Consider the following 25,543-nt stretch of genomic DNA (forward strand, 5'->3'; position numbering starts at 1 on the left):
GGGCGTCACGTTGCGTTTGCAGAGCCCCTGATGTGCCTAAACAGTAGAACCCCCCCCCCCCCCAAGGAACTTAACTATATTTGTTGTGAGAACTTTGAACCCCCAAGTGTTTCACTAAAGTTTATAATGTAGAGCCGTGAAAATAAAAAATCATTTTTCCCCACAAAAATGATTTTTTAGCCCCCAAATTTTTATTTTCCCAAGGGTAACAGGAGAAATTGGACTGCAAAAGTCCAATTTGTCCTGAGTAGGCTGATACCCCATATGTGGGGGTAAAACCACTGTTTGGGCGCACGTCGGGGCTCAGAAGGGAAGAAGCGGCGTTTTGGAATGCAGACTTTGATGGAATGGTCTACGGGCATCACGTTGCGTTTTCAGAGCCCCTTATGTGCTTAAACAGTGGAAACCCCCCAATTCTGACTCCAACCCTAACCCCAACACACCCTTAACCCTAATCCCAACCCTAACCACACCTCTAATCGCAACACACCCCTAACGCTAATCCCAACCCAAACTCTAGCCCCAACACTAACCCTAATGGGAAAATGGAAATAATTTTTTTTTGTTTTGTTATTTTTCCCTAACTAAGGGGGTGATAAAGGGGGGTTTGGTTTACTATTCATAGCGAGGTTTTATAGGGGGTTTTTATGTTTGGCAGCTGTCATACACTAAAAGACGCTTTTTATTACAAAAAATAGTTTTTGCATCACCACATTTTGAGAGCTATAATTTTTCCATATGTTGGTCCACAGAGTCATGTGAGGTCTTGTTTTTTGCGGGACAAGTTGACATTTTTATTGGTTCCTTTTTCCGGCACATGACACTTTTTTATCGCTTTTTATTCTGATTTTTGTTAGGCAGAATGAACAAAAACAGCAATTTGTGAATTGCTATATTACATCAGATCACAGCGGATGACAGGCAGTGTTGAAGGCTTGCCGGCGCCTGCTCTCAGCAGGCGCCTGCTCTCAGCAGGCGCACCCAAGCCACCTCCCTGCAGGACCCGGATGGACCCCCACAGCCATCTTGCATCCGAGGCCTGCAGGGAGAAGAACGGAGGAGACCCTCAAAACAACTGGTCTCGCGAGACCACACGTCATCACAGGTCATTGCCGCAAAGCATCACTGGGAACGGGAGCATCGCGAGGAGCGGGAAAGCTGCGAGGGACGCTGGAAGGTGAGAATATCACGATTTATTATTTTAATTTTTTTTTTTTTTTTTTTTTACAATTATATGGTTCCCAGGGCCTGGAGGAAAGTCTCCTCTCCTCCACCCTGGGTACCAACCACACATGATCCGCTTACTTCCCGCATGGTGGGCATAGCCCTATGCGGAAAGTAAGCGGATCAATGCATTCTTATGTGTGCGGAATCCCTGTGATTCCGCAAAAGGAATGAACATGCTGCGTTTTTTTCCGGAATGCGATTCCGCTGTGCACAAAAATTGCGGATTGCATTCTAATAGGATGCTTAATGTATGCTTTTTTCACGGTTTTATCGCGTTTTTATAGCGAAGAACCTTGAAAAATCCTGAACGTGTGCACATAGCCTAAAACAAGGTTTTAACAAAATCGCTAAATAATAAAGAAAAAAGAAAAAATATATTGTACCCATCAGTAAATATTGTTATGAAAGAAATTAAAGAACAATAAGGGTATGTGTCCACGTTCAGGATTGCATCAGGATTAGGTCATGATTTTACGCAGGTAAAATCTGCACCTGAGGTCACTGGCAGGTCACCTGCGTTGTCCTTGCGTTGTTTCTGCAATGTAAGGACATGCTGCGTTCTGAAAAGATGCGCCGCATGTCCGTTTACGTGGGTCTTCCGCATGCGTCTTTTAATGCATAGTGGAGACGGGATTTCATGAAATCCCCTCCACTATGCTGTAACATCTGGACGCTGCATGTAAGGAGGGCAACAAAATTAATAAAGGGGATGGGAGAACTACAATACCCAGATAGATTAGCGAAATTAGGATTATTTAGTCTAGAAAAAGGACGACTGAGGGGCGATCTAATAACCATGTATAAGTATATAAGGGGATAATACAAATATCTCTCTGAGGATTTGTTTATACCAAGGAAGGTGACGGGCACGAGGGGGCATTCTTTGCGTCTGGAGGAGAGAAGGTTTTTCCACCAACATAGAAGAGGATTCTTTACTGTTAGGGCAGTGAGAATCTGGAATTGCTTGCCTGAGGAGGTGGTGATGGCGAACTCAGTCGAGGGGTTCAAGAGAGGCCTGGATTTCTTCCTGGAGCAGAACAATATTGCATTATACAATTATTAGGTTCTGTAGAAGGACGTAGATCTGGGGATTTATTATGATGAATATAGGCTGAACTGGATGGACAAATGTCTTTTTTCGGCCTTACTAACTATGTTACTATGAATGTTTGACGCTGCGGCTCTACTCAGCGTCAAACACGCAGCGTTTCCTGAACGTGGAAACATACCCTAAAACTACACTTATTTGGTTCCACAGTTTCCGGATCGACCCAACCTATAAAACTGTCCCAACAGTTAACTCTTTTAATGAACACTGTTTAAAAAAAAAAAAAAAGTTTAAAATTTCAGCATTCAGCAGAAATTGTGGAACATGTTTTGGTGTCATTTGTTTTACCCATTTCCCCTTTTGAAAATGTAGGGCAGAGCAAAGTACTGTAGTGCGCAGGTGCCGGGAAAGGTCAGAGAGGCCCAGCGCCTGCGCACTACAGTACTTTGATCTGCCCTCAACAGGACAGACAAGGTACGCCTGCGCTGGAGCCGCAGCATGAAGACCAGAAGAGGACGTCATCTGATGAAGATGGGAGGCGCCGGACCCAGATCAACAGCGGGACCGCCCCTGGGTGAGTATAATGTAACCTCTTTTTCTCATCTTTTAGGATACATCGGGGGCTTATCTACAGCATTCCACAATGCTGTAGATAAGCCCCTGATGCTGGTGGGCTTACCTCACCCGCGATTTTGGGGGTGACAGGTTCCCTTTAATTGTAGATGTCTGTGAGCCTGTGATGACATAACAATGTATCCTGGACAAGCCATATTAGGATTTTTATTTCTTTTGGAGCACAATATTTTATATTTATTTACATTGCACTGTCAAAATAAAAAAAAAAGAATAAAGGATTTTTTTTTTGTTTTGGACTTAATACGTTTCTCATGGAAGTATATTTTTAAGAACTATCGATTTTTATATAACACCTATAAAACTCCATTCTAGAATCCAAAGAGGAAGTTTCTATGAATTATCAATGTTTTGTCGGAGTTCGCTGTACTTGACTTGCACATCTTCCAGTGCGCTGCATGCAGTGCTTAGTGGCTGAGAAATTTGAAACCTTAAGAGACCACAGACAGTATCCAAAGCCAAAATAGACCATGAACTTACTGCGATGAAAGGAGGGAGAAAATAGAATGACACTATAGTACATATCGTTACCAAAATAGGTGCCACAAATCCCTTGAAATTGCTTCTTTCTTGAACCCATAGATTTATGATTGATGTTTCCTTGTTTTCCATTGTGCTGTAGAATAAAGTGGTGCCAAGTAGAAACCCAATAGAAGGAAGCAGCCAGTCAAAGGTTCTGCTTTTATTAATAAGTGTAAAGAGGCAATGCCATTCCCTCTGGTCACATTCTGATTGTATTTCGACACATCCTGGAATCATGTGTGTGCCATATGAAGCCGCAATTAGCCAACAAGTCAAACTGAGAAGACGAGTCTGTACAGAGAGAGATGTTTCAGCCATGGGTTTGCCACTCCGTGATCGATTCCACTCTTCGCTGAAACATATCCATGGGATCAGCAGAGGAATATATCGATAGGTCTCATTTTGAAAGGATAAAAATCTCAGGAAAACAACATCTGTGCTGGGAGACAGTAACCAGCCACTAAACCATGAACATAAAAAGAATCCTGTAATAGAAGAGTAGAGCGTTAGAATACAACTACATTGTGAGCACTTCAAATTCCCAACGCACGTTAGGTCTATGGTAGGATATGAAGTTCAAGGTGCATAATGAGATGGTAAGCATTCTCCCTAGGCTTTTCAACTTTTCAACATTCTTTTTAAACTCGTTTTTTTAATATTGCCTTTTTTTCCCATTTATTGTTTTTAAGTTCAAGCACCAAAATGTTTTCACTAATTGTGTATATAAATGGAGAGAAATGTAAATCTTTACCACATTTATTACAAAGCAGAAGATGTCTGTCCAAAGGATAAGTGTTAACTTGCTGATCATTGAAGATACCACTGCTGAAGCTTCACTGATACTGAAAACGGGGCCCTGAAGAGCCCCACTTGAATGAATCTATTGTTATCCTTCTGTCCAGTTCATTGTTTATGGACCCAGTGATCCCCAGCATTCCCATAAAAAAATTGGCACAACCTTTTTAACAAGGAAAAGATGATTGCCACTCTTTGAGTGATCTCACCACCATCTATTTTCCCATACTTTCTCTAATGGCTGTGCCTAATAATGCTGTTGAGGCCAGTTTACAGATCCATGAGGCCTATATGAGACTGCCAGGTTTGGGAAAGGAGACCCATGCCCAGTCTATACTTTGGCTGCGGAACACAGATGTGTGAAACTGTACCTAATCCTGTACCCTTGTACAGCCACTACCATATAATTAGGAGGACTAGGCGTTCATCGTACTGCCAGAGCTCCTACAAAGAGCTGATCTAATATTGAAGGCCTGCCCAAAGGACATTTGAAAACTCTTTTAGTAACTCGCCTGATAAAAGGTGATAATGTGACTTGATAAATTACTATTTGTTACACTTTACTCAGATGTCAAATGTATCAGAAACAGCCTTGTACGTATTACACTGTGGCACCAGAATGGCAAGGCTGTTCGCGCTGTCATTAAAGTGCTGGTAGTTGTTATCTAATGAGTATAATGCAAGTTATAATCGGTGCGTTACAACAGTATGTATACCAGGAACAGGTAATGTAAGTAATGTCCTCGCATAAAAGGGCATTTACTTGGTGAGTTTAGAATTACTTTCTTCTGAGTATTACTTCAATACCTTTTTGCAGAACTTGTTCAGAGATGGCATCAACAGTTGAATACACTTTCCAAAACGAAGACCTTTAATATATGATGTGATAATGTATTACTATATCTTTGGTTATGTCAGAGGATAGGTCAATAAAGATAAGCACCTAGTCAAAGTCCAAATTAGCATGTGTTACCGAGGTAAAGCGGAATACTAATGTTCACAGGGAATACTGTTAGTTGGCCTTTTAGCATAGTAATGGAGATAACATTAGGTTAATCTTGGAGGCAATGTACAAGCAATAATTCCCATCCATTTTTCTCCGAGCTCTGCATTTGGCTTCTCAGAAGTCAGTGTCAAAATCAATTAATGTTGTAAAGCTTGTAGAAGATGCATTCGGTGGTCTCAGCGACCATAGTAATCCAATAGTAAAATAAAGTCATATGTATGTGGCCCGTATGTGACTGGCTAAAACGCAGACTGTTCTTGCTCAGATGTCTAGTATGACTATCGGTGTGCTGTATGGCGGGTGGCTTGAGGAACAGCATTTATTTTTAAGCATTCACTTTTGAGAACCACAATAAGAGTTTACAGTGCATGTAAAGTGTATGTTTGTTCCGTAATCAGCCTATGTTTATAATACAGTAGTAGGAACTTTATGTACACAAAGGTCGTAAATAGGTGCCAACGAACCCTACAAATAACTTCTAAATCCGTCTTTAAAAGGATCCTAGGCGTTGTACAAAGCCGCAAAATTAAAAGGCCGACTTACCTGTGATGACTGTATCTGTCATTAGCAGGATGAGCAGAGAAATGACAGATGATTGACTGTGAGCTTCTCGTAGGAAAAGGAATGGCAAGAAATTGTAGCAGCATTTTCCGAGCTGTATACATAGGACAGCCAATTGTATCTCCATTCTGAACCAGGTTCACATGCAAACTTTCTGTAATTTCTTGGCAGTAGATGCAAGACTCACAAGTTCTTGATTGTCTTCTCAGAGCAGGTTCTTTCTATGTCACATTATTGTTTTTTCTTGGCATAAACTTGTTTGTCTAGGTTGTTTTTTCCTTCTTTTCTCCCCCTCTTTTCTCTTGTTACTCTTTTTTCCGCATTTACAAATCAAAAGTATCTGGTTTTGATGGCTTTGGGACAATGACCCAGTGTTTGTCCTGTTCGGAGCTCATCTGAGCTGTCTGAGCTTACACCTCTCCCTCTGGTTGCATGTTTGTTCTTAAGGTAATTATCCTGTAGAGCAGGTAGATCTGCCAGATCAGGTGGAGGCTGTCACACTCCCCTTCAGTTGCCTTATGGCAACGCCTTCTGCTCATAAACTGTCTTTTGGTGACCCACCCACCTGACTGGTTCCAGTGTTGGCACATGTTCAGGGATACTATGAAATGTCGCACTAGGAATAACTAGGAGCAAATATTTCATATTCATTGTCCTTCCCAACGAAATAAAAGATCTCCTTTTTGATTTGTTTAAAATGTTTCTTTTACTTTTTAATGAAGTAGAAAGTTGGTATAATTTTTTTTTTGCCATGTACTGAAAATGAATGACAACAGAAAGATTCAGACATTTACTAATGTGACAATAACTTTTTATCCTGTGTTGTGGCCGTTCCCAGTAAAACTGCAGTTTTTGCCTTGATATTTGAAAATCATTACAAAACAGTGCAGATGTACTAGACTATGGCCACAATATGTGAACACAGCCTTAAGGTACATTTACATGGACTTATAAACGGCACAATGCGAATGCCGAGTGATAAATTTACTGGTAAACTCCCAAACATAGGCCGACCAAAGGAAATGATGCGCACTGAATGATCTATGCTAGATGGCTCAATGTACCATTGTTCTCGAGTGTGCGAATCCTGTTTACACAGGATGATGCACCTCCAGGAGCAATGATTTTTAACAACGGTTGTTCATGATTATCTTGCAGTGGAAATGCAGCCTGTAATTGTATTGCTGCTTTAAGTAACATATTCACTTAAGCATGCTAATAAGTGTGATTCTGACTTGCAAATGTTTGTTATGCATTGATAAGCTTGTTAATTAAAACACACCTAACTATGCAGATTAACAGACTGGCATACCTACCAAGTGTCACTCCTTTGGCAGGACAGTCCGTTCTTTTGACCCAACACCCTTGCTTCCCGATTTGCCCTTTATATGGCCCACTTTTGATCTGATAAATAGATTTGCGTTAATAAATTTCTATATTGCTGCAGGAAAAAGTTTGTCTAATTCCTAACCATATAGTATACCTCAATGTATACATTTTTATGGCCTGTTGAAGATTAAGCCTGTAGATGTAGCCGATCCATGAAATGAATCAGTCTGTCACACAATAAAGTGCCCCACTTGCCCCATTCAACTATTGAGAGTTACATCTAAGATGCTTAGCTTGCATTTTAATGGAATACTTATTTCCTAGATTTACTATTGGTACCTTAAGAGATAAGGAAATGTTTTACCAAAGAAAGCTTTGAGAAATGCTTCCTTGGTTTCACAGATCAATATCCTATCACTTGTCGTGCTTAAAATGATCTTGTTCACAGAGCCGTAATGCAGCCATGTAGAAATCATATCTTACAAGCTTTGTTTCAGGATGTAGAGAAATCACAAGAAAGTCTTAATAAATTTGCTCCAATTATTGGTTCAATGTAAATTGTATGGGCAAAGAAGTGATTGATGTTGCTTTTACTTTCAGGCAGAGATGGATGCCATGTTGATGGAGTACGCAGGAGAGGGAATTCCATTGATTGCTGCTGCGGTTGGTGGTATGACATTTGCTCCATATTTTGCAGATTTTCTTCCACTACTCCTCAGTAAAACTGTAAGTATTGTGGCATTCCTGACTGTATATTTTTTACATATGCCAATCATCCAGAATTTTTGTATCTTTCCAATTAGCATGTTTTTACTGTTTGCACACACTGCTGCTAGACTATTGTAAGTCTGATATGGCTTTTGTATGTGCAGTCTCCGGGAATGCTGTGCGAGCAGCAGGTCTTAATGCCAAAAGGTCAACCATGTTGTAATTCTCTGCATATGTGGATATTTGATTTGTCCTTTGAACTGAAGTGATTGCCTCATGTCACATAAAGATAATGGTAGTAAATAAACCTTATGAACTTTTCCTCTCCACACAGAAATCCAGTTGCTCTACGGCAGAGAAGTCATTTGCAGTGGGTACACTTGCTGAATCAGTAGTAAGTCTGGGAGAGACCACTGTCCATTTTGTAGCACAGTTATTTCCCGCTTTCATCGCTGGAACACAGGATGGAGATAATGAAGTTTGTAGTAATGCAGTTTTTGGACTTGGGGTCCTAGCAGAACATGGAGGTGCAGCCATGCTGAAGTATCCTTGGTTGTTTAAAGGTCTGCTCTTCACTAATGGTTGAATTATCTTTATGATGAATCAGGTTAGACATATGGGGTGTACAGGATTTCTTAATTCTTCTTTAACTTCTTCAAATCTGTACACAACGGCCAACCTGTGAACCTACTGAGTAAGATTTTATAGGCTGATAACGTTTACCCACGTCACATCCCATGAACAAAAGTTCATTTTAATCAATAGATCTTTGAATAATAATAATTTCCACAATTGCGTGTTAAAAAAATGTTCTTGTGCTGAGATAATCTTATAAATGTGCTCACTGTGTAATGGATGTGTCTGACCATACAGGGACATGGTCTGATCATACCACAGCTCCTGGGCAGGGAAGGAAGCAAGAAAAGTCTACAGACATTGCAGCATGGCATCGCAAATAATTCTTTCTTTGAGATAAAACATTGTTTTAAAACCAGGCAGTGAAATGCTTTATAGAAGAAGTAGTCAGAAACTTTTGCACTCAATTCAATGTGTGTAGGTTCCCAGAAGGAATATCAATATGAAATGCTTTATCTGACAACAGCTGTGATTCCCTGCTGCAATGTCTGTATACTCTCTGTGGCTTCCCCTCTGCCCAGGAGCTGTGGTATGACCAGACCATGTCCCTGTATGGTCAGACACAACCATCACACAGTACACAGGGGCACATTTATAAGATTATCTCAGCACAGGGACATTTTATTTACACACATCCAGTTGTGTAGTTTATTAGTATTCCAAGATCTGTTGATTAAATTGAACTTCGTTCTTGGTGAAAACCCTTTAAGTATTGCACACACCTTCAATAGCTATAGGCCAAAAATTGATTCCTCCTGACCTCACCATTCACATGCATGCTTGGTTTGGCCAAGAAATGCATGTATTTTTCTTGGGGAGTAACCTGCTCCCAGACACCCATGGTGCTGACTTATCGCATTTGAAAGCAAAGTTTGGGTTTGTTGAAATCAGTGGGGGCAGGTCCCTCTGACATAGAAATGATCTAACCTGTGAAAAAGTGACCACTTGTTAGGCGTACAATGCCCCATTAGGATGAATAATAATCTGCTGTTGGGTGGATTGGTTATTTGGTACTACACTCTAAAGGCCCCTTCACATTAAGCGACGCTGCAGCGATACCGACAACGATCCGGATCGCTGCAGCGTCGCTGTTTGGTCGCTGGAGAGCTGTCACACAGACCGCTCTCCAGCGACCAACGATGCCGGTAAACATCGGGTAACTAAGCGCAGGGCCGCGCTTAGTAACCCGATGTTTACCCTGGTTACCATCCTAAAAGTAAAAAAAAACAAACACCAGATACTTACCTACCGCTGTCTGTCCTCCAGCGCTGCGCTCTGCTTCTCTGCTCTCCTCCTGTACTGGCTGGGAGCCGGAAAGCAGAGCGGTGACGTCACCGCTCTGCTTTCCGGCTCACAGCCAGTACAGGAGGAGTGCAGAGCACAGCGCTGGAGGACAGACAGCGTTAGGTAAGTATCTGGTGTTTGTTTTTTTTTTACTTTTAGCATGGTAACCAGGGTAAACATCGGGTTACTAAGCGCGGCCCTGCGCTTAGTTACCCGATGTTTACCCTGGTTACCAGTGAAGACATCGCTGGATCGGTGTCACACACGCCGATCCAGCGATGTCTCCAGGGAGTCCAGCGACGAAATAAAGTTCTGGACTTTATTCAGCGACCAACGATCTCCCAGCAGGGGCCTGATCGTTGGTCGCTGTCACACATAACGATTTCATTAACGATATCGTTGCTACGTCACAAATAGCAACGATATCGTTAACAATATCGTTATGTGTGAAGGTACCTTAAGAGTTACGGGTGGTCTAAGGGTACCGGCACACTAAAACGACGCTGCAGCGATACGACAACGATGTCGATCGCTGCAGCGTCGCTGTGTGGTTGCTGGAGAGCTGTCACACAGACAGCTCTCCAGCGACCAACGATCCCGAAGTCCCCTGGTAACCAGGGTAAACATCGGGTTACTAAGCGCAGGGCCGCGCTTAGTAACCCGATGTTTACCTTGGTTACCAGCGTAAACGTAAAAAAAAACAAACACTACATACTTACATTCCTGTCGCGTCCCTCGGCGCTGTGCTTCTCTGCACTGACAGTGAGCGCCGGACAGCCGGAAAGCACAGCGGTGACGTCACCGCTGTACTTTAAGGCTGGCCGGCGCTCACCAGTCAGTGTGGGAAGCTGAAGGCGAGGGACATGACCAGACACCGGGAAGGTAAGTATGTAGTGTTTTTTTTTTTTTTTTTTTTTTTTTTTTTACATTTACACTGGTAACCAGGGTAAATATCGGGTTACTAAGCGCGGCCCTGCACTTAGTAACCTGATATTTACCCTGGTTACAAGTGAAAACATCGCTGGATCAGCGTCACACACGCCGATCCAGCGATGATAGCGTGTGATCAGCGACCAAAAAAAGGTCCTGATCATTCCCCACGACCAACGATCTCCCAGCAGGGGCCTGATCGTTGGTCGCTGTCACACATAAAGGAGATCGTTAGCGAGATCGTTGCTACGTCACAAAAAGCGTGACGTTGTGTGCAGGTACCATAACATAGCAATTGTTTTCAATTAAGCCATTTTTGTCCTTTGTTGGTTTATCTATTTACAGTTTTCTAACCAGAGTTACAGTACATCATTTTCTGTGCACTTATATTATTATTATTACAGTGCCACTTTTTCCATGGCGCTTTACACGTGAAAAGAGGTATACCTTTTGCTGTATCTTATTAACTTATTAATAAGGATCAAGTGAGATTTATCCCTAATCGTAGGGGAGTGTGATAATACTAGACGGGCAATAGATTTGATGTTGCCTATAGAAATAATCTACAGTCCCTTATATTGAGCCTAGATGCAGAAAAGGCATGGTATCAAAACATGGTATCCATCCACAGACAGCTGTTTCGGGGTATTTGCCCCTCATCAATGTGGCGTAGGAAACTGGCTATTAGGAGCAGTGCCTAGTAAAAGGACTATACACATAAGGATGAATGACCTCGGGGAGATCAAAACATCCAAACAAGATTTTTTATTTTCACGGCTCTGCGTTATAAACTGTAGTGAAACACTTGGGGGTTCAAAGTTCTCGCAACACATCTAGATAAGTTCCTTGGGGGGCCTAGTTTCCAATATGGGGTCACTTGTGGGGGGTTTCAATGTTTAGGCACATCATGGGCTCTCCAAACGCGACATGGTGTCCCATCTCAATTCCAGTCAATTTTGCATTGAAAAGTCAAATGGCGCTCCTTCCCTTCTGAGCTCTGTCATGCGCCCAAACAGTGGTTTACCCCCACATGTGGGGTATCAGCGTACTCAGGACAAATTGCACAACAACTTTTGGGGTCAAATTTCTTCTCTTACCCATGGGGGAAAAATTGGGGACAAAAATATCATTTTTGTGAAAAAATATAATTTTTTATTTTTACGGCTCTGCATTATAAACTTCTGTGAAGCACCTGGTGGTTCAAAGTGCTCACCATATATCTAGATAAGTTCCTTAGGAGGTCTACTTTCCAAAATGATGTCACTTGTGGGGGGTTTCAATGTTTAGGCACATCAGTGGCTCTCCAAACGTAACATGGCATCTCATCTCAATTCTAATTTTGCATTGAAAAGTCAAACGGCGCTCCTTCCCTTCCGAGCTCTGCTGTGCACCCAAACAGTGGTTTACCCCACATATGGGGTATATCGGCGTACTCAGGACAAATTGTACAACAAGGTTTTGGGGTCTATTTTCTCCTGATATAAACATAAGGATGAATGACCTCGGAGAAATCAAAACATCCAACACCGCGGAGACACCATCACGTGTTTCTCAACGTAGTGATCCAGAACACTGCCCCCATCCCTTGTGGGAAATATGCAAATGCATGTAGAAAAACCACGGAGACACCATCACGTGTTTCTCAACGCAAGCAATAAATAGCCAGGTCTTTCACCGGGAAGGAACAACCACGGGAAGGGCAGCATCCAAAAAGGAAAACCACCTATGCCAAAACATGGTATCCATCCACAGACAGCTGTTTCGGGGTATTTGCCCCTCATCAGTGTGAAGTATGAAACTGGCTATTAAGAGCAGTGCCTAGAAATAGGTGGTTTTCCTTTTTGGATGCTGCCCTTCCTGTGGTTGTTCCTTCCCGGTGAAAGACCTGGCTATTTATTGCTTGCATTGAGAAACACGTGATGGTGTCTCCGCGGCTTTTCTACATGTATTTTCTCCTGTTACCCTTGGTAAAATAAAAAAAAAATTGGAGCTGAAGTACCGTATATACTCGAGTATAAGCCGAGATTTTCAGCCCAAATTTTTGGGCTGAAAGTACCCCTCTCGGCTTATACTCGAGTCACGGTGGGTGGCAGGGTCGGCGGGGGGAGGGCGCTGAGGCATACTTACCTAGTCCCGGCGGTCCTGGCGCTCCCCCTGCTGTCCCACGGTCTTTGGGTGCTGCAGCTCTTCCCCTCTTCAGCGGTCACGCGGGACCGCTCATTAGAAAAATGAATATGGACTCCACTCCCATAGGGGTGGAGCCGCATATTCATTTCTCTAATCAGCGGTAACGGTGACTGCTGATAGAGGAAGAGGCTGCGGCACCAAAGACCAGCTGTCCGGGAGAAGGAGCGGGACACCGGGAGCAGGTAAGTATTACATATTCACCTGTCCGCGTTCCACACCCCGGGAGTCGCTCCATCTTCCCGGCGTGTCTCCGCACTGACTGTGCAGGTCAGAGGGCGCGATGACGCATATAGTGTGCGCGGCGCCCTCTGCCTGATCAGTCAGTGCGGAGAGACGCCGGGACGAGACGCCGGGAGCTGCAAGCAAGAGAGGTGAGTATGGCATTTTTTTTTTTTATTGCAGCAGCAGCAATGGCACAGCTTTCTATGGTACATCAATGGGGCAATAATGAACGGTGCAGAGCACTATATGGCACAGCTATGGGGCAATAATGAACGGTGCAGAGCACTATATGGCACAGCTATGAGGCAATAATGAACGGTGCAGAGCACTATATGGCACAGCTATGGGGCAAGAATGAACGGTGCAGAGCACTATATGGCACAGCTATGGGGCAATAATGAACGGTGCAGAGCATTGTATATGGGGCACAGCTTTATATGGAGCATCTATGGGGCAATAATGAACTGTATGGAGCATTATATGGGGCTCCTGATTCAATATGGATATTCAAAAACACTTAACCTACTGATGTCTCAATTAATTTTACTTTTATTGGGATCTATTTTTATTTTTGACATTAACCGGTAGCTGCTCCATTTTCCACCCTAGGCTTATACTCGAGTCAATAAGTTTTCCCAGTTTTTTGTGGCAAAATTAGGGGGGTCGGCTTATACTCGAGTATATCCGGTACATTTTGTGTGAAAAAAAGTTAAATGTTCATTTTTTTATTTAAACATTCCAAAAATTTCCTGTGAAACACCTGAAGGGTTAATAAACTTCTTGAATGTGGTTTTGAGCACCTTGAGGGGTGCAGTTTTTAGAATGGTGTCACACTTGGTTATTTTCTATCATATAGACCCTTCAAAATGACTTCAAATGTGATCTCTAAAAAATAATGGTGTTGTAAAAATGAGAAATTGCAGTTCAACTTTTAACCCTTATAACTCCCAAACGGAAAAAATTTTGGTTCCAAAATTGTGCTGATGTAAAGTAGACATGTGGGAAATGTTACTTATTAAGTATTTTGTTTGACATATCTCTGTGATTTAAGGGCATAAAACTTCAAAGCTGGAAAATTGTGAATTTTTCGCCAAATTTTCGTTTTTTTTTTTCACAAATAAACGCAGGTAATATCAAACAAATTTTACCACTATCATGAAGTACAATATGTCACGAGAAAACAATGTGAGAATCATCAGGATCCGTTGAAGCGTTCCAGAGTTATAACCTCGTAAAGGAACAGTGGTCAGAATTGTAAAAATTGGCCCCTTTCATTAGCGTGCAAAACACCCTTGGGGGTTAAAGGGAATCTGTCAGTAGGTTCTTGCTACCTCATTTGAATGCAGCATGATGTAGGAGAAGAGACCCTTAATCCAACGATGTATCACTTATTTTGTCAAGTGAGAGATCCCTAAATTCTGTGTTTCAGCCTCTATCTCCTGCTGTCTTCAGTTTACATAGCAAAATCCTGCTGATAGGTTCCCTTTAAAAACACAACTAAATTCATTTTTAGCCAGCTTTACACTGTATGAAAACAATAAGGCCGGAGACACACCAGCGATTTTAAAATCTTTCTGATTTTGTTTCTGCAAAGTCGGACGAGTGTCATGCAAGTTCCATGCGTTTTTCCTGCAAGTACATTCCCGATTTTTCACACCTAGCATCCGATTTACATCCGAATGTAATTTACATCCAAAATCTGCCGGCGGGCAGATTCGTTCCAGGTACATTTTGATCACGGTGATAAAACCTATCACAGTGATCAAAATAAAAAAAAAAATAGTAAATGACCCCCCCTTAGGTAGGGACAATAATAAAATAAAGAAAATATATATATTATTTTTTTTTTCCACTAGGGTTAGGGTTAGAATTAGGCTATGTGCATACGGTTCGGATTTGGCTGCGGATCCGCAGCGAATTGGCCGCTGCGGATTCGTAGCAGTTTTACATCAGGTTTACAGTACCATGTAAAACTATGGAAAATCAAATCCGCTGTGCCCATGGTGCGGAAAATACCGCTCGGAAACGCTGTGTTGTATTTTCCGCAGCATGTCAATTCTTTGTGTGGATTCCGCAGCGTTTTACAACTGTTCCTCAATAGGAATCCGCAGGTGAAATCCGCACAAAAAACACTGGAAATCCGCGGTAAATCCGCAGGTAAAACGCAGTGCCTTTTACCTGCGGGTTTTCCAAAAATGGTACGGAAAAATCTCACACGAATCCGCAACATGGGGACATAGCCTTAGGGTTAGGGTTGGAATTAGGGCTAGAGTTGGAAATAGGGTTAAGATTAGGCATGTCGTTAGGGTTAGGGGTGTGTTGGGGTTAGGGTTGGGATTGGGGTTAGGGTTGGGATTAGGGTTAGGAGTGTGTTGGGGTTAGGGTTGTGATTAGGGTTATGGCTAGAGTTGGGATTAGGGTTAGGGGTGTGTTGGGGTTAGTGTTGGAGTTAGAATTGAGGGGTTTCCACTGTTTAGGCACATCAGGGGTCTCCAAACACAACATGGCACCACCATTGATTCCAGCCAATCTTGCGTTCAAAAAGTCAAATGGTGCTCCCTCCCTTCCGAGCCCCGACGTGCGCCCAAACAGTGGTTTACCCCCACATATGGGGTACCAGCATACTAAGGACAAACTGGGCAACAATTATTGGGGTCCAATTTCTCCTGTTACCCTTGTGAAAATAAAAAATTGCTTGCTAAAACATAATTTTTGAGGAATGAAAAATGATTTTTTATTTTCACGGCTCTGCGTTATAAACTTCTGTGAAGCACCTGGGGTTTCAAAGTGCTCACTATGCATCTAGATAAGTTCCATGGGAGGTCTAGTTTCCAAAATGGGGTCACATGTGGGGGAGCTCCAATATTTAGGCACACAAGGGCTGTCCAAACGCGACATGGTGTCCGCTAACGATTGGAGATCATTTTTCATTCAAAAAGTCAAATGGCGCTCCTTCCCTTCCGACCCCTGCCATTTGCCCAAACAGTGGTTTACCCCCACATTTAAGGTATCAGTGTACTCAGGAGAAATGGCCCAATAAATTTTAGGATCCATTTTATCCTGTTGCCCATGTGGAAATGAACAAATTGAGGCTAAAAGAAATTTTTTGTGGAAAAAAAAAGTACTTTTTCATTTTTACGGATCAATTTGTGAAGCACCTGGGGGTTTAAAGTGCTCACTATGCATTAAGATAAGCTCCTTGGGGGGTCTAGTTTGCAAAATGGGGTCACTTGTGGGGGAGTTCCAATGTTTAGGCACACAGGGGCTCTCCAAACGCGACATGGTGTCCGCTAAAGATTGGAGCCAATTTTTCATTGAAAAAGTCAAATGGCGCTCTTTCCCTTCTGAGCCCTGTCGTGAGCCCAAACAGTGGTTCTCCCCCCACCCCCCTTCATATGGGGTATCGGCGTACTCAGGACAAATTGTACAATATCTTTTGTGTTCCAGTTTCTCCTTCTACCCTTGGGAAAATAAAAAAAATTGTTGCTAAAAGTTCATTTTTGTGACTAAAAAGTTAAATGTTCATTTTTTCCTTCCATGTTGCTTCTGCTGCTGTGAGGCACCTGAAGGGTTAATAAACTTCTTGAATGTGGTTTTGAGTACCTTGAGGGGTACAGTTTTTAGAATGGTGTCACTTTTGGGTATTTTCAGCCATATAGACCCCTCAAACTGACTTCAAATGTGAGGTGGCCCCTAAAAAAAATGGTTTTGTAAATTTCGTTGTAAAAATGAGAAATTGCTGGTCAACTTTTAACCCTTAGGCTGTGTGCACACGATGCAGATTTGGTGCAGAAAAATCTGCTGCAGTTCTGCACTAAATCTGCATCTCCTGGCAGAATCTGCAGGTGCGTTTTTGATGCGTTTTTTATGCGTTTTTTGTGCACAAATCTGCACAAAAAAACGCATCAAAAACGCACCTGCAGATTTCTATTATGGAGGGGTGCAGAAACACTGCAGAACTGCACAAAAGAAGTGACATGCACTTCTTTGAAATCTGCAGCGTTTCTGCGCTGATTTTTCTGCACCATGTGCACAGCTTTTTTTTTTCACATTGATTTACATTGTACTGTAATCACAGTGCAGTTCTGCAGGGTTTCTGCTGCAGAAAAATCTGCTGCAGTTCTGCACTAAATCTGCATCGTGTGCACATACCCTTATAACTTGCTAGCAAAAAAAAAAAATTGTTTACAAAATTGTGGTGATGTAAAGTAGACATGTGGGTAATGTTATTTATTTACTATTTTGTGTCACATAACTCTCGTTTAACAGAATAAAAATTTGAAAATTGCGAAATTTTTAAAATTTTAGCCAAATTTCCATTTTTTTTTCACAAATAAACGCAAAAACTATCGACCTAAATTTACCACGAATATGAAGCCCAATATGTCACGAAAAAACAATCTCAGAACCGCTAGGATCCGTTAAAGCGTTCCTGAGTTATTACCTCATAAAGGCACACTGGTCAGAATTGCAAAAAACCGGCCAGGTCATTATGGTCAAAATAGGCTGGGTCTTGAAGGGGTTAAAGCCTGCAATTCAGCACCTGTGCACAGTAAAATCACAGCAGGACCCGACAGTACATATAATATATGTACATAAAATAGATACCGGTATATACAAAAAGGAACCCCATGCATGGAGATGAATACCTGTATAAATGTGGATACAATACCAATATGTGAAGACCAAGGTAAAAAACGAAACCAAACGGTTATAGTACAAAAAATATACCTTTATTAAAGAATATATATAAAAATATGTGTAGTAGACAATAAACAGCAATAACAGTAGTGTGCCTGTAACTGGAGGACAATTTATACAAAGAAGATTACGCAAAAATAGCAATGATTGAAACGGACGCAAAAAAAGATGAGGTACGTATAAAAAGGGGGTTAAAAGGCCAAATACCATATATAAGCTGGAGGTAGTGGCACTCTGCAATAGTGATATGAGAAAAAATAAAAACCACTATATGTGAAGAAAAAATATATATATAAATAATATATAAAAATAAAAAGTAATAATAATGGTAATATATATATGTATATATACAAATCTATATGTATGAAAATCGCTCGTGCTGCACTGCAAAAAGATGAAAACTATATATAAAAAATAATAAATAAAAATAAGTAAGTATATGTGTCAGTGAAAGCAGAAAGTGAATGTAAACTACGTGGATATAGCGAAAAAAAGGGTTAATAAAACAAGCCAAAATGTGTGCCTAATTATTTAAAAAGGATCATAAAGTGCACTGCCAAATATCCAAAACTGGTATGGTTGCCAAGACCGGAACGTAAAGTGAAAATACAGGCGTGAAAAAAGATTTTTATAAATATTTCTCTGGTGCATAGGGTTCCTTTTTGTACTCAATAACCGAATGGTTTGCCATTCATTGATTTAGCAGTGGCATTTTCTTTTCATGCACTCTATTCACTTGGGCACAAACACATTACCCTTATTATTATTTTGAATATATATATTCTTTTGTATTTTTGCTCATTGGATTTATTTATTTACTTTGTCCACTGCTTTCTTCTTCCCATAAAATAGATATATATATATAGATGTCAGTGACATATATAATTAGTACAGTGTGTATGCAGCTCACTGTACATGTATTTTATTATTAAAAGATTATTTTTCTGAAAAAAATGCTGTGGGCTGTAATTTTCTTAATCTGCACAGATGAAAGCCAATGGCTGGGGGCAGATGTTTATAGCCTGGTAAGGGGGTAATACCCATGGAGCTTCCCGGGTTATTCATATCAACTCACAGCTGTGTACTTAGCCTTTATTGACTATTAAAATAATCAAACAAAAACAAAAGAAAAAAAGCGAAGGTCATACAGATGGGGATCACCACGCATTGGATTTAGCCAAAATAGAACAATTTTTATTACACTGCAATATACATGAAACAAGCAATACAGAAAACAGACAGTTTAAAAACAATTAAAAAAGGCAACACACTTGTTCCTTAGAAACAGAGCCCATAATAAGGCCTACACCTGCGCTAAAGCAAAACAGGCTATACCCAATAGGAAAAATGCCTATATGGACACCACTGTGCATACACTTGTAATACAATAGAATAGACCCATAGGTACATATAGATGGACAAAATAAAGGACAATCCTATAACATAATCGCACTTGCACGGTTTTCACCACAAGCTGCTGCCGTAAATACAGCCGTAAATGCTAACCCTCATGTCGATATGTCCCTTGCTTTGGCATACACAGAGGCAAAAAGCCTCACTCATATCACCAGATAAGACTGCAGGTAACTAAGCCTGCACAAAGTCCCATGTGCAGCCATATAATACAATACCAATAACGTGTATGACACAGTCAAAAGCGCAGGTGAAGCGGAGACCCAACGCGTGTCGCCCCACAAAGGAGGCTTCGTCAGGGCCCCTGACCCCTGACGAAGCCTCCTTTGTGGGGCGACACGCGTTGGGTCTCCGCTTCACCTGCGCTTTTGACTGTGTCATACACGTTATTGGTATTGTATTATATGGCTGCACATGGGACTTTGTGCAGGCTTAGTTACCTGCAGTCTTATCTGGTGATATGAGTGAGGCTTTTTGCCTCTGTGTATGCCAAAGCAAGGGACATGTCGACATGAGGGTTAGCATTTACGGCTGTATTTACGGCAGCAGCTTGTGGTGAAAACCGTGCAAGTGCGATTATGTTATAGGATTGTCCTTTATTTTGTCCATCTATACGTACCTATGGGTTTATTCTATTGTATTACAAGTGAATGCACAGTGGTGTCCATATAGGCATTTTTCCTATTGGGTATAGCCTGTTTTGCTTTAGCGCAGGTGTAGGCCTTATTATGGGCTCTGTTTCTAAGGAACAAGTGTGTTGCCTTTTTTAATTGTTTTTAAACTGTCTGTTTTCTGTATTGCTTGTTTCATGTATATTGCAGTGTAATAAAAATTGTTCTATTTTGGCTAAATCCAATGCGTGGTGATCCCCATCTGTATGACCTTCGCTTTTTTTCTTTTGTTTTTGTTTGATATACTTGGTTGTAGGTCAGGGTGATCCCACTGTTTAGCCCGTGGTGCCCCCTTCTTATTTATTTTTTGTGACTATTAAAATAAGGGACCCTAAAAAAAATGCCATGGATACTGCCCCCCCCCCAGGCTGAAAACATCAGCTTTCAGTTGTCCCCGAAAAGGCGCATCTATAATTCTGGCACTTGGTCTCGCTCTTCCCACTTGCCTTGTAACTGTGGCAAGTGGGGTGATAATTGGGGGAGTTGATATCACCTTTGTATTGTCAGGCGACATCAACAGCCGTAGAATATATTGACACGGTAGTTTTGAAAAGTTCATTTTTTTAACCTTAGTACGAAACAAAACTTTGCTTCAAATAATTTCTAATGTAAAAATGTAACCTCCATTTTCTAAACTGAAGTCAAATGTGAAGTTCACGCTACACAAACTTGCTTTAATAGTTGAAATTTCCATCAGTACTGTACAATTGCGCCTTTCGCAGTACCATATAATTACATAGTAAAAGCAGATTTATTTCAATTACCAATTTCAGATATTCATATACATTTGATTAACGAACTGGCTTTCTGAACCTATACTTGATGTTTTTATTAAATCCTTTTTATTGAAAAACGCGAAATACAAATTTTCCATCTTTCAAATAACATACCGTAAATGACATAATAATTCCATAGTATAATACATAAGTAAAGTAACTCAACTTCTGTTTTCTAAGCCACCCTAATTCCAACATTCCAGAGAAGACCAGCATCCTTGCCTTATAAAATTTACATCAGTTTTCCTTGACAAATCTCTAGAAATTTCCCAAAGCTACTTTCTATATTTTCCTCTATGATGAGCTCTCAGAAGAATGCTCGAACCCTGGACAATGTGTGTGCGGCAGTAAGTCGTATGATACTTGCACATCCAGAAGGTGTTCCAGTGCAACAGGTAGGGGATCCTACTAAGTTTTTATTATAGCATTTTTGTTACTGAGTAATTATATTTGGAAATTTGCAAAACACTTGCTTAGCAATTCTCTGGTGTGTATAACCATGACCGAAAGTTTTGAGACTGATACAAATTTTGTTTTCCAGTTTCACTGCTTGTGTTTTTAGATCTATAGTCAATGTCTCGATGATTACTGAAGAATAGTGATAAGTGAATATACTCGATAGTCGAGATTTCCTGAGCACGCTCGGGTGTTCTCTGAGTATTTTTTAGTGCTCAGAGATTTAGTTTTCATCGCCTCAGCTGAATGATTTACATCTGTTAAGGCCCCTTCACATTAAGCGACGCTGCAGCGATACCGACAACGATCCGGATCGCTGCAGCGTCGCTGTTTGGTCGCTGGAGAGCTGTCACACAGACCGCTCTCCAGCGACCAACGATGCCGGTAACCAGGGTAAACATCGGGTAACTAAGCGCAGGGCCGCGCTTAGTAACCCGATGTTTACCCTGGTTACCATGCTAAAACTAAAAAAAAACACACTAGATACTTACCTACCGCTGTCTGTCCTCCAGCGCTGCGCTCTGCTTCTCTGCTCTCCTCCTGTACTGTCTGTGAGCCGGAAAGCAGAGCGGTGACGTCACCGCTCTGCTTTCCGGCTCACAGCCAGTACAGGAGGAGTGCAGAGCACAGCGCTGGAGGACAGACAGCGTTAGGTAAGTATGTACTGTTTGTTTTTTTTACTTTTAGCATGGTAACCAGGGTAAACATCGGGTTACTAAGCGCGGCCCTGCGCTTAGTTACCCGATGTTTACCCTGGTTACCAGTGAAGACATCGCTGGATCGGTGTCACACACGCCGATCCAGCGATGTCAGCGGGAGAGCCAGCGACCAAAGAAAGGTCTGGCCCTCTAGCCCCGACCAACGACATCACAGCAGGATTCTGATCGCTGCTGTGTGTCAAACTAAACGATATCGCTAGCGAGGACGCTGCAACGTCACAGATTGCTAGCGATATCGTTTAGTGTGAAGGTACCTTTAGCCGCATAAGTACATATGGGGGTTGCCTGGTTGCTAGGGAATCCCCACATGTAATCCAACTGGATAACAGATGTAAATCATTCAGCTGAGGTGAGGAAAATGAAATCTCCGAGCACTAAAAAATACTCGTAGGAAACCCGAGCGTGCTCGAGAAATCTCGAGTAACGAGTGTACTCGCTCATCACTACTGAAGAACAATTTCATAAGGTTTTAAACTTTTTTGACAAATACATAAAGTGTATGCAAAGACTCAATATTTATAGTGTTGACCCTTATTTTTCAACACTTTTGGAATTCACCCTGATATCATCTTCTGGGTCTTAGAATCATAGAATGTTAGACTATGTGCACACGTTCAGGATTTCTCGCAGAAAATTACTGAGAAAAACCGGACATTTTCTGCAAGAAATCCGCAAGAAAACCGCATGAGTTTTTGCCACGTTTTTTTCCGGACACTTCCCAATGCATTTTGCAGTGGGAAATCCGCAAAAAAACCCACAAAATTAATGAACATGCTGCGGTTTTTACCGCGATGCGTTTTTTCGCGGAAAAAAACGCATCATGTGCACAAAACATGCGGAATTCATTCTAAATGATGGGATGCTTATTGTATGCGTTTTTTTTGCGGTTTTATAACATTTTTACTGGGAAAAACCGCGAAAAAAACGCAACGTGTGCACACAGCCTTAGGGTTGTAAGGGACCTCCAGGGTACTCGTGTCCAACCCCCTTCTCAATGCAGGATTCACAATACCATCTCACAGATGTCTGTCTAGCCTCTGTTTGAAGACTTCCATTGAAGGAGAACTCTCCACCTGTCATGGCAGCCTGTTCCACTCATTGATCACCCCCACTGTCAAATTTTTTTTTTCTAATATCTAATCTGCATCTTCTCCATTTCAGTTTCCATTGCTTCTCGTGTTTCATGTGCAAATGCGAATAATGATCCATCTACACTGTGACATACCTTCAGATATTTGTAAACAGCTATTAACTCTCCTCTTAGGGTATGTGCACACGATGCAGATTTAGGCTATATTCACACTTAGCGGTTTTTACCGCGGAACCGCCGCGATTTTGATGCTGCGGGTCCGCAGCAGTTTCCATAGCGTTTACAGTAACATGGAAACCCTATGGAAACCGCAAACCGCTGTGCACATGCTGCGGGAAAAACCGCGCGGGAACGCAGCGGTTTACAACCCGCAGCATGTCACTTCTTTGTGCAGAATCGCTGCGATTCTGCACCCATAGGAATACATTGAACCGCTTACTTCCCGCATGGGGCTGTGCCCACGTTGCGGGAAGTAAGCGGATAATGTGCGGGTGGTACCCGGGGTGGAGGAGAGGAGACTCTCCTCCAGGCCCTGGGAACCATATTTGGGGTTAAAAAATAAAAAATCTGGTTATACTCACCCTCTGATGTCCGGAGCTCCTGGGCGCTGCACGCGGCCGTCCGGTCAGAGTTGCTGTGCGACCAGGACCTGCGGTGACGTCGCGGTCACATGACCGTGACGTCACGAAGGGTCCTTCTCCCACAGCATCTTTGGAACCGGACCGCCGGGTGCAGCGCCCAGGAGATCCGGACATCAGAGGGTGAGTATAACCAATTTTTATTATTTTTAACATTACTATTGATGCTGCATATTGGTGCATGTGCAGCATCAATAGTAAGTATAGGCGGAAACCCGCAGCGGAAAACGCGGAAAAAAACGCGATAAATCTGCAGGGAGAACCGCAGTTGTTTTGCCCTGCAGATTTATCAAATCCGCTGCGGGAGAACCCGCAGGGACCCGACGCAAGGTGTGCACATAGCCTTAGTGCAGAAACGCTGCAGAACTGCACTGTGATTTACAGTACAATGTAAATCAATGTGAAAAAAAAAAGCTGTGCACATGGTGCAGAAAAATCTGCGCAGAAACGCTGCAGATTTCAAAGAAGTGCACGTCGCTTCTTTTGTGCAGTTCTGCAGCGTTTCTGCGCAGATTTTTCTGCACCATGTGCACAGCTTTTTTTTTTCACATTGATTTACATTGTACTGTGCAGAAACTGCACAGAAACTGCATCAAATCTGCAAATGCAATTTTTGCTGCTGCATCACACTGTTGACTCATGTGCAGTCTGTGATCTATTAGTATACGCAAGTAACACGTGCTGTTGCTTAGTTCTATTCCTCTGATTCTGTAGATCTAATTTTTTTTTCCCAAATGTAGAATCTTGCATTTCTACCTGTTAAAAAGCATTCTATTAGTCACTGCCCATTGTTCAAGCATATCTAGATCCTTCTGAATTCTTTCTCTGTCTTCTGCAGTGTTAAAAATCCCCCCTATCTTTGCATCATTTGCAAATTTGATTAGGTTACCTTCAGTTCCCTTATCTAGATAATTTATAAAAAAAAGGTTGAACAACACTATGGCCAGGACAGAGCCTTGTGGTACCCCACTTAAAGCACTTTTCCAATTGGATGTGCAACCATTTATTACCACTCTTTGAGTACGATCACTGAGCCAGTTGTGAATCCACCGAACCGTAGCCTTGTCAATCCCATACATGGTCATTTTTCAATAAGGATCCTGTGTCAAATCCTGACTGATGACAGCCCATTATTCTACTTGGAGTATATAAAAATTTCTGTGTTTTTGTTTGTCCACTGCTTTTTAAGGATTGACCTCAGATTCTCAGTGGGATTGAGATTGAGGGAGTTTCTTGGTTATGAAATAATTTGAGTGCTTTATTCACCAAGCCACTTAGATATATTTTTTTGCCTTGTGACCAGGGCTGTGGAGTGGGTAAACCAAACCTCCTACCCCTCAATTTCCATGGATCTGACTCCACGACTGCGGCTCCACAGCTTTGCCAGGACTGTGGAGTCTGTAAGCCAAATCTCTGACGCTGACTCCTCATTTTCCATGACATCAACTCCACCAAAACGGGCTCCGACCACAGCCCTGCTTGTGGCCTAGTGCGCCATCCTTTTTGAAATAGTATTGTTTATCACCAAATTGTCCTTAATCTTTGGAATTCTTTTGCAGGATGTTTAGATTTTTTTTTTCTTATTTATTTCACTTGCTTATGTAGCGCCGTTAAATCCACAGCACTTTTTACAGACTGTGCCAATTGGAACTCACAACACAAAACTGGAAAACGAAGAGGAAACCTATGCAAATACAGGGATAACATACAAACTCTTTGCATATGCTGTCTTTGGTGGAATTTGAACTCAGGACCCCAACGCTTTAAGGCTACATTGCTAACCAGTGACCACGTTATACCATTCTTTCATCATGGCAGTGTTCATAGGCACATTCTATTGGATGAAATGCAACCGCACACATGAATGGTCTCAGGATGCTTTATTGTTGACATGATGAAGGACTTGTGGCACTATTCACCTTTTGGTTCTCCAGGCAATCATTCTTCCAGATGTCCCAAACATTCTGATGGGGGCTTCATCAGAGAAAATA

General features: G+C 41.9%; 1 protein-coding gene and 1 long non-coding RNA gene across 2 annotated transcripts in view; one reads left to right on the forward strand and one right to left on the reverse strand.

Annotated features, from left to right (window-relative positions):
- Window positions 1–25,543, forward strand: part of IPO4 (importin 4) — a 320,435-nt gene that overhangs the window by 265,016 nt on the left and 29,876 nt on the right. The window contains exons 25-27 of the mRNA XM_069762452.1: window positions 7,722–7,847; window positions 8,164–8,372; window positions 20,912–21,044. Coding sequence (XP_069618553.1) covers window positions 7,722–7,847; window positions 8,164–8,372; window positions 20,912–21,044 — 468 coding nt within the window. The remainder of the gene's footprint in view (window positions 1–7,721; window positions 7,848–8,163; window positions 8,373–20,911; window positions 21,045–25,543) is intronic.
- LOC138674654 (uncharacterized) lies at window positions 3,031–6,236 on the reverse strand. Its single transcript, XR_011320613.1, has 2 exons — window positions 5,775–6,236; window positions 3,031–3,915 (listed from the first exon to the last, which is right to left on the reverse strand). It is a non-coding gene; the product is annotated as an uncharacterized lncRNA (long non-coding RNA).

The sequence above is a fragment of the Ranitomeya imitator genome, chromosome 1 (genome assembly GCF_032444005.1).
Source record: "Ranitomeya imitator isolate aRanImi1 chromosome 1, aRanImi1.pri, whole genome shotgun sequence".
NCBI lineage: Eukaryota > Metazoa > Chordata > Amphibia > Anura > Dendrobatidae > Ranitomeya > Ranitomeya imitator.